This window comes from Ceratina calcarata, unplaced genomic scaffold, assembly GCF_001652005.2.
Source record: "Ceratina calcarata isolate Rehan_Ccalc_2016 unplaced genomic scaffold, ASM165200v1 scaffold72.2, whole genome shotgun sequence".
Lineage (NCBI taxonomy): Eukaryota > Metazoa > Arthropoda > Insecta > Hymenoptera > Apidae > Ceratina > Ceratina calcarata.
Genome location: NW_017178472.1, coordinates 955,070 through 975,000, shown reverse-complemented (window position 1 = coordinate 975,000; position 19,931 = coordinate 955,070). Strand labels below are relative to the sequence as shown.

Below are 19,931 nucleotides of genomic sequence, written 5' to 3'. Positions count from 1 at the left end.
ACACACAGTAGTATAGCTATAGCAGTAGTATAGTATAGCAGTATAGTAATGAAATTGTTAGAAAAGTCGAAAAGAAAAGTTAGTCTCGAACACCGAGAGATATCAATGTTACCGAGGGGAAACGCGTTCAGAAAATTGCCGGCGCGCCTCGAAACCGAAAGACTTTGAAAGCCAAGCCGAGCCGTAATACCATGGGAGAAGCGGTTGAAATTATTTCAATTTCCGCCGCTTCTCGACGACCCCGCGCTCCCTTCCACTCTCGCTTCTTTTTAATCGGTTCTTACAGCTTCGGAGGCGAGATTCGCTTCTCCGGGGCCGAGACGGAATATAATCGGCAGTCTTGCACGAACTATCCGAAGCACGCGAACCACGAAATCACAAGAAACGCGAGTTTTCTACTCTCTTTAATTAATGCATCCACGGTAATAGTGCTCTTTAGACAGAAACAAAAAATTCTTGCAGCCATACTTGGATATGGGTCGATTGTACTCTGTATGGCACTACTATGAGGCCAATAAAAAATCGTTTAAGTCATCTAATATCTGCCATTTATTTAATGCATGAAGCATAAATTTATTACTATTTTCGGATTTTGTTTCTATAAGAGAAACTAACACATTAAATAGGGTCGAGAATCATTGTCTTAAATTACATATGATTCTATTTATTAATAGTCGTGTGTACATAGTTTCGAGTTTCAGAAGGTAATAAACCAATATAAATTGCATTCTTCTTGAATCTACCAATTAGGCCTTTTCTCTTTTCTAATTGATATTGCTACATCATAATAAAATATTTAAAGACAAGTTGCCTGCAAGCTGGATTGGTTTAAATTATGCAAGGTTAAATAATCCGATACGCTGCCACTCACATTTTTAATTTCAGTACAAAAAGAAATCGGAGGGAACCAATAGCTTTTAGCTAATTACTCATATTAATTATACATTCAGCGTCGCGACGAGAGGACAAGCGTGCTCCACGGTGGTTTGTAGTAGTTGTATCCAAATAATAAAGACCGGCATGGGTATGGGTACTGGTATAAAGAAGAGCCGGTTTTCACGTTGCCTCGAGGCAGTAAACAAAAAGGGGGTCGCGTGGCACAAAGTGGACGGATAAGTGGCGGTCGAGTGGTCGCCTGGTTGCTTTGGAAATTTATCATTTAATCTTTTCCGCGGCGGTGTTCGCGGCGTTATTGTGGTCGCGTCGCCCTCGGCTAAATGCGTTTCAAGAGACTCCGCTACCTCTCAACTCCGTGCGCCTCTTTGCTACGTATACCTACGTCCCTCCATTATATGTACACAGTTTTAATAAATATCTATAAATCAACGAATTCTAAATTATTGAAATATTGAATGAAGTCAGTTTCGCTATAAGATCCTTTGGATTAAACTTTTGTATATTGACTGTCATTCATTTATGATAAAGTATACATGAGATTGGAGTTAGAGAACCTAAAGTCTACGTGAACGATTAATAACTCGAACATGACTAATTATAGTTGTGACTTATATTAAGGTTGGTTTGTCTACACAATCTATGAAAAAATATGTACATGGTTTATATACGAATCCTCTCGTGGATATATCACTTTTCCTTTGTGGAGCTAACTTTTAATTTGCATAGTTAGAAGTAGAAGAGTATAGTTATCGATGCTGCGCGCGTGGTAGGACTAGTGAACCCAGCGGTTCGCGCACTATCATATGAGACACTGGTTAGTTATATAAAACCGGTGCGTGCAGTAATTTGCATATTAATTTGCTGCGAGTAATCCGCTTTAATGACATCTGGATTAGAGGAAATGTTGCTGGGAGATACACTCACGTAAATGCCGACAGGCGCTTCAGGTGTTTTCAAGAATATCCACACTGGTTCCGCACCGTGTATACACATATACATGTGTATAAATACGTTTTCATAATCATTTTCCGTTAATATTAGGGGCAACCGAGTTTATGCCGTGGAGGCTTTTCATTACACGCGCAATCTCGCTCCGTTGAATCGATCGGTATTGCTTATACTATGTATACACGCGTCGCTGACTTCTGAACATTAATTTGAATATTAATTCCTGCCGGTAATCTGGGTTAATGACATCACGATTGGAGGAAACGCTATTTGACCAACTGTTTTCCACGAATTTGTTTCGTTTTTCTCGGCTCATCGATTTTCCAATTATCGATATTTACTTGAATAGATGATTTCATTTTCAAGCATTTATATTTCTGTCGTGCATTGGTGAAGTATAATGTACGTGTGCAGCGATCGTGTGAAAACCAGTTGAAAGAACATCCAATTATTTTAATTAGCACGTATAGTACTTTAATTATAATTACTATAATTACTATGCATACAGTCTCTCAAAATACGCCGTCTTTCACTTCTTGTCAATCCTACTCGGACATGCCATTTTGTTAATAACTTTGTTAGGAAAAAATGGAAGAGGAACTTGGCACTTAGAATTTTATCATCCTTCATACTCTCAGAGGAAAGTCATGCATTCTGGGACACCCTGTATAATAATAATTGGGTTAAGCGTTAATGAAATCTGTATGCAAATTGATGTTGATTTTTTGTAATGTATACCTGTTTTAATAGTGAAAATGTATTCGATCGAATAACATAAACAGATTAATAGGAAGATAATGATATAATCAATTTCAATACTCCTCGTAGAAATATGTACGCTTTAGAAATTAAAACTCTTAATGTCCATTATGAGAACAAATTACCATTGATATTATTTTTACCTTCGTTATTTCATTTTTATGCTTCTTTAACCGTATCCTTTATCCGATGAATGCTTTGCATATCATTTTGCACCAGACGCGGCACACATTAACGGGTTTTTATCTTCTTAATTGATGGAAACGAGGGATGGATAAAAAGAAACGGCAAAGAAACAGAGCTTCAAAGGAAGTCTTTTCAATCTAAGAAACGACACCGTGCGTCGGATGATAACAAAGACACGAACGACTCTCTCTATCTTATCTGGCGGTGGATCACGTCCTGAATCCCGTTACTCTCTTTAATTATATCTAGACGTAGAAGCATTTTCAGCAACAACTGTACTTTATCAGATTTTCATATTAATCATTTATAACAATTGTCGGCGTATTTTATCGTATGTAAATGCATGAGAGAGTTAGTGCAAAATACATAAGGAAATAGCTACTCGTAATTTAACAAAAATATCATTTATATTTAATTAACACTTGTAGACAGAACAGAAATATGTCTGGAACCTGTAAGTTCAACCAATCGGAATTAATTACAACTGCGTCTCAAACAATTGTCGAGGTATTTTTAAATTATTTCTAGATTTGGTAGATAAAAGTTTAGACAAGAACGCAACGTGCATCGTTTTTAAATCTACCATTAACACGGATGCTTGTTTTAAGAAGAGCACGTCGGGTTAAAATACGCGTAACAAGGAGAAATTGCATTAAAGCTTCAATTCCCAGAGGTCGGCCCGGTCAAAAGATTTGCCCGCGTCTTTTCCCGGCGCTTTCGTCGCACGCTTCTACACCTTCTTTTTCGCTTCTCGGACGATTTCCGTCCCTCCGTCACCCTCCGTCCCACTAGCGCTGCTTCTTGCTCGAATACGGCAACGGCTTTTCATCCCCGAGCCGGCCTGTTGGAGTTTTTTTCAGTCGAGGCGTTGTAACGACTTCAATTTAGAGACACGCTCGCAGCATACTACAGAACCAGCCCCTCGCTCCCATTTATTCTGTCAGCGAGGCAACTTTTTCGTTATGCATAACCAACGGGCGTCTTCGAGACGGCGGCGGCGGCGGCGGCGGCGGCGGCGTCTAACTTGTCGAAAGAAAGTCGAAGCTCCCGGGGACGGAAACACGGTGGACGCGATTCGGACGAGGCGGAAAGAAACGGAAGTGGAGCAAGAAATCCGCCGGAAACGACCCCGAACGCCGCGTTTAGCTTCACAATTGCTATAATAAAATCGTCCGGCATTAAATCTTTTCAGAGAGAAACACTTTTTACTTTAGATTCTTTTACCCGTGTTCCGCGATCGCGTTAACGCGTTTGTTTATACCCTGCGGGACAAGCCGCGCCGTGAGAAAAATTTATCGCGAACGGGTGAAAAGGAGAAGCGTGGGGAAAGGAAGGAAGGAAGGAAGGAAAGATTAAGGGGCGGTTACGTGTCCCCCCTTACGAATTTCAGTACGCGGTGGCGGCAGCCAAAAGCATTTTCCTCGTGACCCAGCTTGCCGGAAAGCGTAATTTGCTGGCGCGAACGCCAGAAAAATTGCGGCTCTTGACCCGTTGCTCGACAATACGGGGGCGTCCGGGAGAAAAAAACTCCCGCTGTAGACTGTAGCGGATTTATATTTTAATTCGGCGACATTCGTTTTTTGTTGTCGTCCACCCGACGAATTTTCCAAGCTGAAATTTCTTTGCTAGAAAGGGCACCTGTATAATGGAGTATTCACGTTACGATTTCCGACCGTATATCGTGACGAGACGGCGTCCTGGCGATTTCCGTAGGACCCGTGATTTTCAGCAGTTAAATGCGGACAACTGAAATCATGGGTCCTATGCAGAATGTCATATCTCGTTATTATATGTATACGGACGTAAATCGTAATGTGAGTTACTTCATAAGACATTTCATTATTTTTTGGTAAAGTATCTACGTTGAAAAAAATTTTAACAATCACTTTTTTGAAGGGTATTTGAGTCGTGTTCAAATTTAGGTACAAATTGTTTTAGCAATCCTCAGGTCCATTAGTGGATGCTCTCGATCACAAATTGTCACTCTTAAGCTACGAGATAAAAACATGGATAAAAATTTCCGGATATTCCAATAAAATATTTAATTCACGACGAGAGGATTGACGGGAAATTTAATGTAAATTGAAAACCGCCAACTGTTGTCTGAATCATCGCGTTAATCAACTCATCTCCGATAGGAAAATTCAGAATACTCGACTCGATCATCCGCTGAGTGGCCTCATGAAGTGAAAAGGCGTAACGGAATCGACGCGCCACTCGATAATTTTTTCGTTGCCGTCTCGGTGGGTACCGTCCGTGATGAATAGAATTTTATACGAGACGGAAAATAGTATTTATTATGAAAAATCATTAATGTGTAATCAATATGCACACAGCTTTACACATATCAACTGTCATGATTTACAAATATTATATTCTTTATATGTATACAATATACAATGGAACATTATGCAACTCGTGCTTGGATATTACATTTTTATAAACATTTGACAATCCTCAAAAATAAAATTTGTATAATTTTGTACAATCGTTCATCTAAGGATAAAACTTTATAAAGAAGTACAGCGGATACGTCGAATTGTTGGCCTCCGTTCTTTTATCGTCCAAGCGGGACTATGAAGAATTTAATTACAAGGAAAAGGCGATTACGCGGAGAGAGGCTGAAGCAAAGGGGCTGGAGAAACGTAACGGAATGAAACGGGACGGAACAGAAGCGAAAGGAAGAGTTGCGCGGCCGGAATAAAAAGTTGCTTCCCTGGGATTAACGATAATGACGATAATGAAGCCGAGTGTCACCGACGGCCTAGACTGTAGACGGACGATTATTGTTCAACGTCTGATGTCCTTGAGCCTTTTCTTCGCCACTGGTTCGCTTAGATGTTCCCCCTTTCTCCACTCCCATCTTCGATCCCGAGATGATGCCACTCTTTCTTCAGAGAAACGGAAGTCTCGACTCAGCTGTTTTTCTCCAAATATCCTTCGGTGAAAATACTCTCCAATGGTCTACGTGAATAGTTTCCGTCCTTCGTACGATTCTGGTGGTGATCTCTCATCTAAATTCTCGCGGTAGATGCTTTCTGGTTTATGAAATTGCACTTGCTCAATTCGTTTCGCACGATGATGTACAAAAAGCCGTACAAAGGTCGGTCAACTAGTGGTGACCACGGCGCACGGTGCGGCGCGCGAGACGTCACAAAGGACGATGCAAATCTGTTTCGAGAAAATTGAGTCTTTTGTAAAAAGCCAATTCCACTTCATGGCGGCTTAAATGTTCGACCGAACTCTCAAATCGATTCTACTTTTATTTATTTTTATCTGTTCGCTGTTTGCTATGTTTCTACAATTTCAATCAAATACCACGATGATAAATATACATCCGCTACCATAGACACACGTGGCTGGTATAAAACCATGCAAAAGTTTCCTCTCACGTATGCCTCTGTCCCTCGGTGCAACCGCGGGTCGAAAGTTTGGTTGCACTTACCACAGAGCAACTCTGCATGTCCAAATGTAAATTCCAGATTTTAACGTGTCCGCACCTGGTTTATTCTAATTACTTTGATATTTTTAGTATAGAAAAAAAAAATGAAAAGTGACATTAAGTACAGTGTTAGAAAAGTATTTTTCTGTAAAAGGACTCATCCAATTTTTGAATGGCATTTACATGCATTAAAATGTACATCGGTATACATTAAGCGTTGCACAGGAGTAATTGCTTGCAATTTGAGCTAAGTTAAAACGAACCAGTCTCAACTAGGAAAGGTTGTCGCCCTTCGAATGTAACTTGCATTTACTCAAGAGAAAACTTTTAACACAAGCCAAGGTGATCTGGAAACGGTCGTTCGAGCGTAAATTTTCTTTTCAAACTCTTTTCGGATTTGTTTCGAGAAAAATACGAAGACGGTTCGTCGAGGACTTTAAGTAAGCAATTGTAAGTAAATGAGGTGGTTCACGGCGCACTCGTCTCGGTTCTAACCCGAGATTTGTTGCGAAAAAAATGTAGGCGCCCGTGAAAGAGTGGCTCGCCCGGATTTAATTAAAAAATTTTTTTAAACGGATCGCCTACCCGACGCGACGTGAGGTGGTATGAATGCCAAAGCATTACGCTTTCTTTTAAATCGTAGTAGACCGTAGACATATTCGCCTGGTAATTTATCCGGCAACGTATGCACCAACAGAAAAATTCTGCTGCGAAAATTTCGAAAAATTCACTCATCGCTGCTATTAATATCAATCTGCATGAATTGTAATTAAACTAGAGCATTTATAACTGATATTTGGATTTGTATTAGTATAATAGTAAAGAATTTAAATACAAAAGTCATATAATAGTCAATATGAGCAGAAATAGAGTAAAGAAAATTATGAAAAGTGTTATCTTATTTCGTGAAAAAGAAAAGATTTAGTCGATCGAGTTAATTTACAATTTAAATATAAATAAAATATCAAGCAAACGTGAGTTTACAGTACATTGACTTAAAAAAGAGCTATCATCATTCTCATGCATTTTGTTCTGTGTAACAAATCTTCGTTAAAAAGTTTTTACTACCTATTGTCATTGCTACTGGCATGGACAGAATATAGTGGAAACAACATTACTGTTTTGACTTTCAATTTTACTCGAGGGTTTCAGCTATACTGAGCCTATGTTTGCAGTGGATTTACACGACCACCAATATGGACGATACCGCGGTTTATCGAGCCCGCGGATTTGTTAATTTAAAAGGTAATATCCGTGCTCAGCGCGGATGAAACACTACCGGCCTCTTTCTCGGTTTATACGACCGATAATCTATGATGTACCAGCTCGACCGTATCGCCGTGTTTGTTTCCTCCTTTCATTTTTTTGCCCGTGAAACCATGGGATTAAAATTCATTCGCGAGTATCGATTGAACATCGATCTATTTGCTGATTCTTTTTTTCATCGTTGTCTAGTGTATTCTGTATAGTGAAATAGAAAAAGCTTTTCATCGTTTTCCTTCTTAATCTGTGTAACTGATCTATATTTATTTTCTCTTTACCTTTATTTCATTCATTTCCATTTTGATCAATATCGATTTATCTATTGGTTCAACTTTTTCATTTCCTCCCGGATATACCCTATCAGAAAATCTCTTTTTATAGTATTTTTTTCTCAATCCAGGTATTAGATCCATTATATCAATGTATTAATTTCTCTTTTTATGCTTTTCAGTCGTCTTCGAACCATAAAATTGAAATTCATTCATGTATTTTGATTGATATTGATCTAACTGTTGATACAATTTTTTCATCTCCTGTTGGATATCTTTTATCGTGGGGCATACAAGCGTTTCTACAGTTTTCTTGGTAATCCATAGCAGTTCAATCCTCCTATTTTCTTTGTTTCTCTTTTATTCATTTTTGACGTATGAAATTGAAATTCACGTATCTTGATCAATCCTGAGTTATCCGCTGATATAACTTTTTCATTTCCTCCTGGGTATTCTTTATGGCGGAACGGAGGAACTTTTTTATAGTTTTTCTTCTTGTTTAAAGTTTCATCTGTATTGCTATAAACGCATCCGGCGACACGTTACGCGTCGTACTTTACTTAAAGTCCGACTATTCAGTGAGCGAACGAGTATTTATTGTCGACGGACGCGTAACGTTCCACGTTTCGACCAGAAACTTATCTCGGAACGAAGTTTACCGGCACTAGAATAAAGTTGCTCGTTTTCGAGGTTACGCCATATTGTTAACAATGAACTCAGAATCGCGATAGACAACCCCTCTCAGACAATGTTCTTGAGTTTACAGTACATTGACTTAAAAAAAAGCTATCATCATTCTCATGCATTTTGTTCTGTGTAACAAATCTTCGTTAAAAAGTTTTTACTACCTATTGTCATTGCTACTGGCATGGACAGAATATAGTGGAAACAACATTACTGTTTTGACTTTCAATTTTACTCGAGGGTTTCAGCTATACTGAGCCTATGTTTGCAGTGGATTTACACGACCACCAATATGGACGATACCGCGGTTTATCGAGCCCGCGGATTTGTTAATTTAAAAGGTAATATCCGTGCTCAGCGCGGATGAAACACTACCGGCCTCTTTCTCGGTTTATACGACCGATAATCTATGATGTACCAGCTCGACCGTATCGCCGTGTTTGTTTCCTCCTTTCATTTTTTTGCCCGTGAAACCATGGGATTAAAATTCATTCGCGAGTATCGATTGAACATCGATCTATTTGCTGATTCTTTTTTTCATCGTTGTCTAGTGTATTCTGTATAGTGAAATAGAAAAAGCTTTTCATCGTTTTCCTTCTTAATCTGTGTAACTGATCTATATTTATTTTCTCTTTACCTTTATTTCATTCATTTCCATTTTGATCAATATCGATTTATCTATTGGTTCAACTTTTTCATTTCCTCCCGGATATACCCTATCAGAAAATCTCTTTTTATAGTATTTTTTTCTCAATCCAGGTATTAGATCCATTATATCAATGTATTAATTTCTCTTTTTATGCTTTTCAGTCGTCTTCGAACCATAAAATTGAAATTCATTCATGTATTTTGATTGATATTGATCTAACTGTTGATACAATTTTTTCATCTCCTGTTGGATATCTTTTATCGTGGGGCATACAAGCGTTTCTACAGTTTTCTTGGTAATCCATAGCAGTTCAATCCTCCTATTTTCTTTGTTTCTCTTTTATTCATTTTTGACGTATGAAATTGAAATTCACGTATCTTGATCAATCCTGAGTTATCCGCTGATATAACTTTTTCATTTCCTCCTGGGTATTCTTTATGGCGGAACGGAGGAACTTTTTTATAGTTTTTCTTCTTGTTTAAAGTTTCATCTGTATTGCTATAAACGCATCCGGCGACACGTTACGCGTCGTACTTTACTTAAAGTCCGACTATTCAGTGAGCGAACGAGTATTTATTGTCGACGGACGCGTAACGTTCCACGTTTCGACCAGAAACTTATCTCGGAACGAAGTTTACCGGCACTAGAATAAAGTTGCTCGTTTTCGAGGTTACGCCATATTGTTAACAATGAACTCAGAATCGCGATAGACAACCCCTCTCAGACAATGTTCCCTCTCGTTTTTCAAACATTCTGCTCGTTTTCAAGTTCGAAGAAAGCAACAGACAACACCACTTGAACCATTCAATGTATTATTTGTACAGGCATAACACCACTTGAACCATTCAATTGTATTATTTGTACAATAATCGAGGATTCTTCGGCCCTCCTAAATGTAGAAATAACTGGACAAAGTATTCTGAATTGAACGTCTGTAGATAATAAGAGTAGTCTTTCATAGTATCTTGGAAACCTATGATGAATCAATTTTTGTAAGGGAAAAGTTGTTCATAATCAAGTTCTGAACAACATGTTAAGAAGTAATTGAGATCACAGAGGTCGATATCTACTCGTACATTTTCCGTTTGTTCTAAACTTAAAACCTACTTTCTGATCCTTCTGCCAGATGCACTGTCCCCTCTTTCCCAACACTCGGCAGATTAACTTCGCGTCCTGGCCGGGATTCACTTCGGTGTACTGTGGCATTTCCTCGAATTGCTGGATACCACGGCACACTGTAATCAGATAATTAAAAAAAATTAATCAAAGTGTTAAAGGAGTTAGTAGCACGAGTATCGAGTGCAAAAGAGCTTTACTCGCGTTGAAAAAAAAGTTTCTCGCATCAGGGGAAAAGGGATGGTCTTGTTTTGAAACGATGAGAAAGATAGAGAAGTATGAGAATAACGGAGTGAGTCGAGTCTCGTATAAGCGCGCCAGTTTATCCGGGTATTAAACCAGGCCGTTGCTCGTTAAAGTTGTTATTTAATTCGCAACTTTGGTAAATTCGTTTAACCCGCTCGATCCGGCTCCGGGATCCTTCTCACAGGTTATCATCTCTCGTTTCTCTGCCCCATTCTCGATAAATTCTATCAACGATATAATCACGTTGAAAACGACGGACGGACGCGTCGTTCTTAATTTCGACAACAAGATACTTTTTCAATTAGTCGCGTATCATCCGCTAAAACTCGTTACTTCCTCAAATGCTAAATTAAAGTCATTTTACTTTTATTGGAATAAGTTTGAAGTATTATTTATTTATATTTTATACTTTCTGATGCCGCGTACAATTTTGTAACAGATCTCGCTTAAGGTTGTTGGTTACTGTTCGTTTGATGTTCCGTTCGCAGTGAATAAATAAACGAATACATGGGGCGACGTGAAACTTCAACACGGCAGCTCGCTACGCGTCGAGTTGCGTTTCGAGTGGCACCGTTAAAAAATTCAATTTTTCACCGAGATGGAAATGATTAATAAAGCGCAGCTTTTTTCTGAGAGCGTGCGCGGTTACGCTAGCAGCTACGGAAATGACATTGCAAAATTAACAAACCGGCTACTGTGCGCTGTTTCGTTTTGTTTCATATTTTTTATACGCGCTGTACCCGATACATTGCACCGACGCGTAGAGAATGAAATTCAAGACAGGTTTTCACTCGAGAAATGTTTGTTGCGTGAACTGTTCGTAATTCTCTCATAAATTCGATCAGCACATTTCCAGAAAATTGTATACAGTAAAATGTTTCTATTTCATTATAAAAGTAAAATTGGCTTTATTTAAAAAAATGTTCGCATCTTAAAATCTCCAGTTGAATATAATTTGTATACATGATAATCTCTCTAAAAGAGCAAACTTCACTTACTTTGTCAAATAAACAGTTCAAGAAATGATTGCCGATTTAATTCTCAACGGCATTTTCATTTTCCCATATCTATCCAAGTAACTTAGAAACCGAACAAGCAGTATGCTGGCTGATTCCAGCATTGTCACGTAGTGTCGCTATTCCTGGGTGTTCCGAATATTGAAACTGTCCCCAGAGTGCTCGATTCAACGCCGAGAACAAACAGTTCTCAGCGCGGATTCTCGATAAGCTAGCGGCGGAGGTAAAATAATTTATAGCCGGTGATTCACACAGTCTACCGAGAGGGACACAAAGAGGAGCTCCGGGGGAGGCCAAAGTTACAGCGTAACTTGGGCCGAGAATTATGCGGTACGGTCTGAACCGGCCGACTTATTTTCAAACGACTGGCAGAGATAAAGCGGAATTCGCGGGAGTTATCCCAACGGTAGAGCGAGGGCTTATGAATTAATATCGCGGCCGTATCGAGAATACTTCGCGGGGAATATTTTAGCCGAGGAATATTCGGGCCGCATCGCTTCCCTAGTTCAGCATCGCTGGGAAGGTAATGTTGAAATAAAATCTAATATTCATCGTCATAACTCGGTGGCGGGGTGGAATCTCTGTTCAATTTGGGTCGATAAGATACAGGATGAGGGTGGAAAACAGGATAATCGACTATCGTTCGCTGGTTACGGGTAATAGCCGAGGAGTTTCGCAACAGGTCGGTCGAGAGGAGGAAATTCGAAGATTCCCGTTGTCGCACACGCTTCTTGTTCGTTTAATTGTGACTGAACGACTACTTTTATAAAACTTGAATCACAGCCTAGTTTACACGATGTATCACCCAATGTATTTGCTTGTCTTCTGGGATTCTAATATCCAATTACAGTTTCAATATCACTTACATCGCTATCAATAGATTATGGAAAGTAATGTTACCGGTTAGTACAGTAAGAAATAATAATATATGGTGAAGATGGCTAAATTCTGATTAATAACCGAATGGAAAAAGATCTTGACATTTTTCTTTCATTGCGCATGATACTTGACCAAATTACCAATTCTAGGGATGAAACATTGAGATCGATAGTTTATCTTCTCTGAGATTACCGAATAGTCAAAAAATAAAATCATGTCATTGTTTAATTCTAAAATTGATCAATGTATGATGTAAGTGCAAAGTGAAATGCTCTACATTTTTGAGAGAACGAAAAACATTGAAAATGTGGAAGAACATTGAATTATTAAAAGTCTATTACCCTAATATTTTACATTTTGCATGTTCATTTTTAAACTTTTTAATTTAATTAACTTTTTTAATTTCAATGTAGAATGGCTCGTATTGTTCGGATTAAATAATTGAATTGGTTCTTACAAATGCATGATTTTTATTTTCAATCTACCTGAAAATCAATATGACTTTGTTTCAAATTAATTTATCAAATCGATACTAATGCATTAGCCAACTGGCTACAGATATGTATTTCCTCCCCTCTATTATCCTCTTTGAATTCTCTTTGATCTCCTCTCTCTTCTATTCAACATGAACACGCTTTCGGAGGCTATACCCACATTACGGTTTTCCGTCTCGCTGGTTCATACTGATTGGCTTCTGAATCCTCCAATTATTAATCTCTCATCTGGTTTTACCAGATAGGAAAGCTAAACCGATCAGTTGCCGTATGATACATCGTTGCTACCAGAATTCGACTGTGCGTACTAATCGAGTTTGTCAGCTTCTACGAAGCTGTGTCTATCTCGAAACACACACATAACACTGTACATTATTAACGTTTCCTTCCTTTCTTGTTTTCTTATATCATTTTGTGATTGAATCAACTGTTGAATAAAAAAACAGAACAATATATCGTTTAATAAGAAACACTACAGCAGCTAGGAGGATATTACTAACACCTCCTCCGTGATGTAATAATAAATTTTTATTTTGATTTATATTAATGGCTGTAATCTAAACTACTTAAAATATATGTATATCTCACTTTTTATATTGCCTTTTTTTATGTTAGTTAGTCATAATGATATACTTTTCAGAACGTTTCCGTGTGTCACATTTACATATCGTATATTATGTATCGTAATTTAAAGTACGGTGGAAGACAAAGTTGTTTCGTTTCGTAGCATCGTTTGGGATAATCGCGGAGGGAATCGGTGCCAAATTGTTCTATTAATTTCCCGTGGCTTGCTCGAAAAAGTTACGCGGTTAATCTTATCGACAGGCTCTACGGTATCGATCGCGGGCTACGAGGGCAAAAAGCCGGAACCTTGTCTAGGAATGAACCATGTAATGCCGGCAATGCGAGCAATTTCACGCCGAGCGACTCTCCCTCTAGCAAGCCACGATTCGGTGTGTTCGATTGTGCCCACGGATTACGAAGCAATTACGCGGCCCCGTTTCCTACTCCCTGCCTCTCTTTTGTGTCCGACCAGTTAAATAGCTGACCTTTTCCCGACATCCACCAACGAATTCGTAATTTGTTTCTGTTTTCATGTAGCTCAAACCTTGTTTCACTGGCAAAAAGTAAGAAGCAAATCAATAATGAATTTTACTTAATGAATTACTCGTTTTCTTATGTGTTGCTTAGTCGAAAGTATGAAATCAACTAAAAATGTAATTGAACTCAAGGAAAAGGATAGAGTGCAGATCTCTATTTGTTGATAATTCATTTTCAATTCTGAAAAACAAACACATGTACTAATAATCCATGAAACTAATCCAGCTTACCTTGGAATATAATTGTAACAAGGAATCACCAGCGGATGTCCCGTTGCAGGGAAGTTGTAATTAATTATTGGCATTTGTCGCGGTAACGAGGCCATTATTCTGGCTAGCTTCTTACAAATATCTAGAAATATTTCACGGTGCACCTTCACGAACATCTAGCTCGGCGCGTACGTATTCAGATACCCACGACTAACTCGGTGAAAAAGAAAACAATTCTTAAAGAGAATATTTCTTGCCCTGTCTCGCGCTTCCAAACAATGTTCTTCTAATTTATTCTCCGGCTGGACAGCGTTCTAAATGTAACATTTTAAACAGATAGTATTCTCAGTTTCTCTTAAAAGTCGTCGTTAATAGTTTTGATGTGCACCTGTTTCTTCTATATTTTAACTCTACGAAGAAAAAGTTTTCTGTGTTTGATCTACAGAAAAAAGGGGTAAAAAGGAGATCAAAAGGTAGTCTAGCGACACACGTTTCAGTAAAGAAAAACAATTCTGCAAGACACGGGAAAGTACTTTTCAAAGTTTCGTGTATTTAAGATCTAGCCTAGCGTATATTCAACGTGTTTCCTAAGTAAACGACGTCCTGTGTAATGTAAAACAGGTACTGTCTACCGTTTATTTCTTAATTCGACTGTACCAAATAAAATAAAAAAAGGAAACTAAACTGTGAAAAGGTTCGCGACACGTGTTTCGCAGGTCTAGAAAAATTAACGACCTGTTGTTACCTCCGCCTTTCTGCTTGAACAGCGTCCAGGTATACTTTATTTGACTGGGAGGGAAAACGAATGGATATCTTAAGTGCTCTCTAAACGACCATTCGTATCGTGAGATTAAGCTTGAGAACGTGAATCGCGGAAGAGGTACTTCGTAGCTACGATTTTTTTATAAACAGCGATGGTAGTTAAATAACTAGATACGTATAAAATATAAATATGTAAAAGAGCGAGAGAGAGAGAGAGAGACCTAGAAACGCTTTAGTGCATATATGTACTTGTACATTGATCGGTCAGTACACACGGGACGATAATTTAAAAGAACAACGCGCTTTCGCAGCACTTCCGCTTCGACCTGTCGATCGGAACGAAAAAAGAGAACGGCGGGGGGGAGGGGGAAGGGAGAGTTACATCGCGCGAGGGATAACAAATGCGCTAGAGCTGGTGGAACGAGGACAAGCGCGACGTTCCGACGTTTCGTGAGCGGAGGAGCTTTTAAATTAAAGCACGGGGAAAAATAGCGACGTCTGTTTTCTCTTTTGCTCTGTGTATATGTCAGCCTCTCTCTCTTTCATTCTCTTCATGCTTCTTCAGCTCGGTTCTCGATTCCGTCCGAGGCGAGTTTTCCGGTCGATTCGTGAGAAGGGAAGAGATTTTCAAGAATTCCGACTTTTACAAGGCGAACGCGCACGCGGCTGTTTAATGCAAATCTCCTTTAATTAGAAGCAGCCAGAAACGAGAGCATTGAATTGCATAGGCGGTCGGTTATACATTTTCCTCGGCCGTACAAACGGGGCTCGTTTAAGGAACGTTTAAAAAAACACTGCCGGGGTCCATGGCCGTCGCTCTTTTTCTCGGTTTAATTTATCTTTGTGCGGGAGCCGAAACGGCCTCTACGGGATCTCGTGAATAATGAACTTTGGGATACATTTCCTTCGTCCTTCTCGGCATCGCGGTTTAAATGAAACGACGACGAAAGAGGAGAATTCCCTTAAAAAAAAAGAAACGCGAGAGAGGCGAAGAGAAAAAGAAAACAGAAAGTTTCAATATATCGCCGGCTACTGTTTTTAATCGTAGTGTTGTGACAGTTTTTAATCGCAGAAGTACGTTATTGGCGACTCCGCGTGGATGTACATTGTGTTTTCTCCACGTGTGTATTTTTTCCCGTGCGGCTCGCGTCGGACGTTTCTACAATATCAAAGCTATTCGCGCGATGCCTCCATATTTTCGAACATACATACACAAGCGCATTGATAAGTCACTGTACCCTCGCCTCTTGGCGATCGGATATACTTATTGCGTGATAGCGTGCGATATTTTTAGTATTCTTATTACTCTGCGTGAAAGTTACATTTTTCTTTTGTTCGTCTACTTTCTATTTCTACTGTTATATCACTTTGCTTCAGTATCTGTTTAATATGGACCTAATTACCCATTTCTTTTACTATATAATAAATAATTCCCACATTCCTGTCAATATGCATTTATTTGTACACCTGTTGTGACATTTATAACAGTTTGATTATTAGGATGCGATGTAGAGCTTTGTCAATTGGAAAAATATGTATAATTATAGTTTGGTACATTAATAGGAATGTTTGTCGGAGAAGAGACAAAGAAATATTTGTGGCGATTGCAAATCTAAATTCACCGTAGCGCGCATCGTAGCGGGTAACAAACGAGCCTGAATCGCGCTGCGTCGCGTTTTGTCGTGATTAAATGTCAACACGATCAATCCGGTATCGAGTTATCTAAAATTTTTTCAATTAAAAAACTGTCGAGTAACGTATAAGACCGCTTGAACCCTCGGTCAACAGCACTTTCCTAATGGGGCATTTTTAACTGGGATTGTATCGTGTCCAGGATATGTCGGAATAATTATGTTGCTGTTCAAAAATTGTTTTATTGTCACGATAGCTTATTAAGGAGTGTTTATAGACAAACTTATATACGTACAAAGTTGATACAAGAACATTAGGCCAATTAATACCAACAATAACATAACTAATTTTAATACATATTCAGTTTATTAGTAAATAAGATATTGCTTGTTAGGTATAAAACAATTATCGTGTCATAATTATTTTAGTGAACTGGTCTTGAAATTACGAAGCCAACAAACGAAAAGCAAGTGGGAGTAATGACCAGCGTGGCGAGAAGCTTCCTCGGGTTCAATATCGAGTCTGAAAACAACCTATTTCGCGCAACCTCTGTATTTTCTCTCGCTTGGCTCCTCGGTCATGGTCGAAAATTTTAGACTTTATGAAAGGTCTCCATTTTAATATTTGGTCGGCACACACAACACAGAAAACGCGTCGCGACGCGACGAGCCAGTTTCCACGTCCACCGGCCTTCGAATTATGTTGATGTAGACCCCACTCGGACTCGAGTTTCAAGCTTCTCCATTTTTCACGCACCAACTATGCAACTAGGATTACGGCCTGGTCCTTCGCCTCCCTTTGCCGATACTCCGTATTTATTTTTCAGACAGGCAGGATGCGGTTTTTCCAACGACTGGACAGGTAAACGAATCCATCTTTTTTAATGTTTGAACAGCACTCCGCAAAAAATGTTTGCAACGTTGGGAAGTATTTTTTTCATCGACGATTTTCGACCCTTCTCTCCGCGAGTCTCAAGGGATACGTATTGCGGGATGAATATTTTTTCGGGATACGATATTCGGGAATGAATAATTTTCATTTATGTTTGCTTTTTTCATGCATTTGCGCTGTCGAGACTTCACCGTGAATCACGTTTAAATCGTCTCTCTCCGAATGTTTTCTATAAACAAAATATTTTCACGATAAAAATTGTTTTAAACATCGTGTGCGTAAACCAGTATCCCAGATCGCTTTACCGTTCTTCGTGCGTATACATATGCGACAGGCGTGTGTCGTTGGCAATTTTCATTTCGACGTTCTCTCCTGTTTTGAGTGAGTAAAAACTGTGCAAATAGAACGCTCGAACAATCCGCCCGTTCGTCAATTGTTCGATACGCGGGACAATATTTATTACTTACTGTGAAGCTGGTTTTTAAATGATGTATGCAACTAAAAGGGTTTACGTTTATTCAATATATTTTTTGTACAAAATGCGATTTAATTGAATACTGAATACGTATGTGCATGAAATGCATGCATGCGTTTTATCGATATTTATTTTTCTTTATTTATTATAATGTTTAGTGCAAATTACTGGTATTGATAACATTAAAAACGAATTTACAGAATTCTGACTGATAATAGCGCACGAGTTTTTATGTAAGTAGTATGCGTGGAATACATTAAACTCATTGTAATGTAATCAAATTTAAAGCAATCATTTATCAAAGAGTATAGATCATAAGATTTATAAGATGAGAATATATGCAGAATATTCATAAGATTTATAAGATGAGAATATATGCAGTTTAAAAAAAGGATTTGCATAGAATAAAGAGATACATAGAGATTACACAAAGAGATACATAGTTATCGACGAACCTTCTGTTTTGATTCGAGCTATGCGAAGTGCGTTAAATTGTGTGCAATATAATGTACAAGTGGCAGAGATCTGATGTTAAATTGTACCGTGAATGAAATAGAGAGATTTCGTGGGATTCATTTCACCATTTTTCGAGGTGCGTCGGTAGGAATCTAATTAACGAGAAAGTCCGTTTTCGGCCGGGGTTTCTCGGACCGAACAAAAATTTTTGCCGCACGAAAAAAAATCCTGGAACACGGAACTCTGCGGAAATAAATAACAGAAAAAATGGAAGTGTAGGATGCCTACATACCCTGGCGCGCTGTATAGTGGGGATGAAAATCTACAGTTTCGATCGATTTAATCTTTTCGTGCATCCGACGTGAAACGTCATCGAGAACAAGTCAACCGAATTTCTCCTCTCTCGTAGAATAGAACATTTTCGTATGACCCGCTCTACGATTTAATCCATCATGAATCTCTTTTTACCGCAAAAGTAGTAATTTCAAAAAAAGTCCGTGAGGAAATGTATTTGTTTTATTGTTTCAGGTGATATTACATTATACTTGTGAGTAAATTGTCATAATTTAAATCTTTGATTTCGATTTTTGTGTTAAGACCGGAGAGTGCACATACAATGATATGATGAATTGTATGAATTGTCGAGTAAGCAAAAAATGGAAGTAATTTAATTTCATTTGCGTTGGAATATTCTGAAAATTTCTACACATTTATGTTATACATATAATGGTTCCTAGTAGTTTCTCCTGGAAAATATACCTTCCTTGTATTGAATTACTTTAAGAACAAGTTGTAATATGATGAATTCGATTTGTTAGCTGTCGCGTACTAGAATATGAAATAATGAGTTACGTTCGCTATAACCGTGGACATTCCATACGGAAATTTTCTGATTCCACACGTCAATTAGTATTCATTAAAGTATTTTGAGCTCCAGAAGAATTAATTATTCAATTAAACGGTAGTTACTATTTGTCGGACATAAAATTCAGTAGTAAGTATCAATAATAAATGCGCTATGAAGTTTAATTACCCTCTCTATAAAATAATAAAAAGACTTGTGCGAATTATGAAAAATTAAAGTTACACTTCATTTTATAGGACACTTTTTTTATTAATTTTTCGCATAATCGATGAACAAAAGAGGAATATAAATTCTTGGTTGTCGGAATTCATTAAAATTTTGAGAACAGACGTTGCACAAAATTTTGTAATAATATAATCACTAAACTGTGTACCTCACGCTCAGCTGTGTTCGACAAGGATTACGTTTGTTATGAATGCCCCAATTTTTCTATGGATGCAACGGGTAGGGACGGGATAATCGAGAAAAATGTTGGACGCCAGATTCAAAGTTTAATCATGAATCTTGAACGAGGACCAGACCCTCCGAGGATTATCCTCGTCGTTTCCTGCAGATATCGTACTTTCTTGTACACGCGAAAGTAAATCCGTGCACAAATGGCGAACCTCGAATGCAAGGCTCTAACACTAAGCATTCTTTCTCCGTGATCTTACTCATCTGGGGAAATTCTGGTTTAATGCAACCGACCTGAT

General features: G+C 38.4%; 1 protein-coding gene across 1 annotated transcript in view; it reads right to left on the bottom strand.

Annotated features, from left to right (window-relative positions):
* The window catches only part of LOC108630367 (kin of IRRE-like protein 2), a 128,926-nt gene that overhangs the window by 29,406 nt on the left and 79,589 nt on the right, over nucleotides 1-19,931 (bottom strand). The window contains exon 2 of the mRNA XM_018033642.2: nucleotides 10,205-10,332. Coding sequence (XP_017889131.1) covers nucleotides 10,205-10,332 — 128 coding nt within the window. The remainder of the gene's footprint in view (nucleotides 1-10,204; nucleotides 10,333-19,931) is intronic.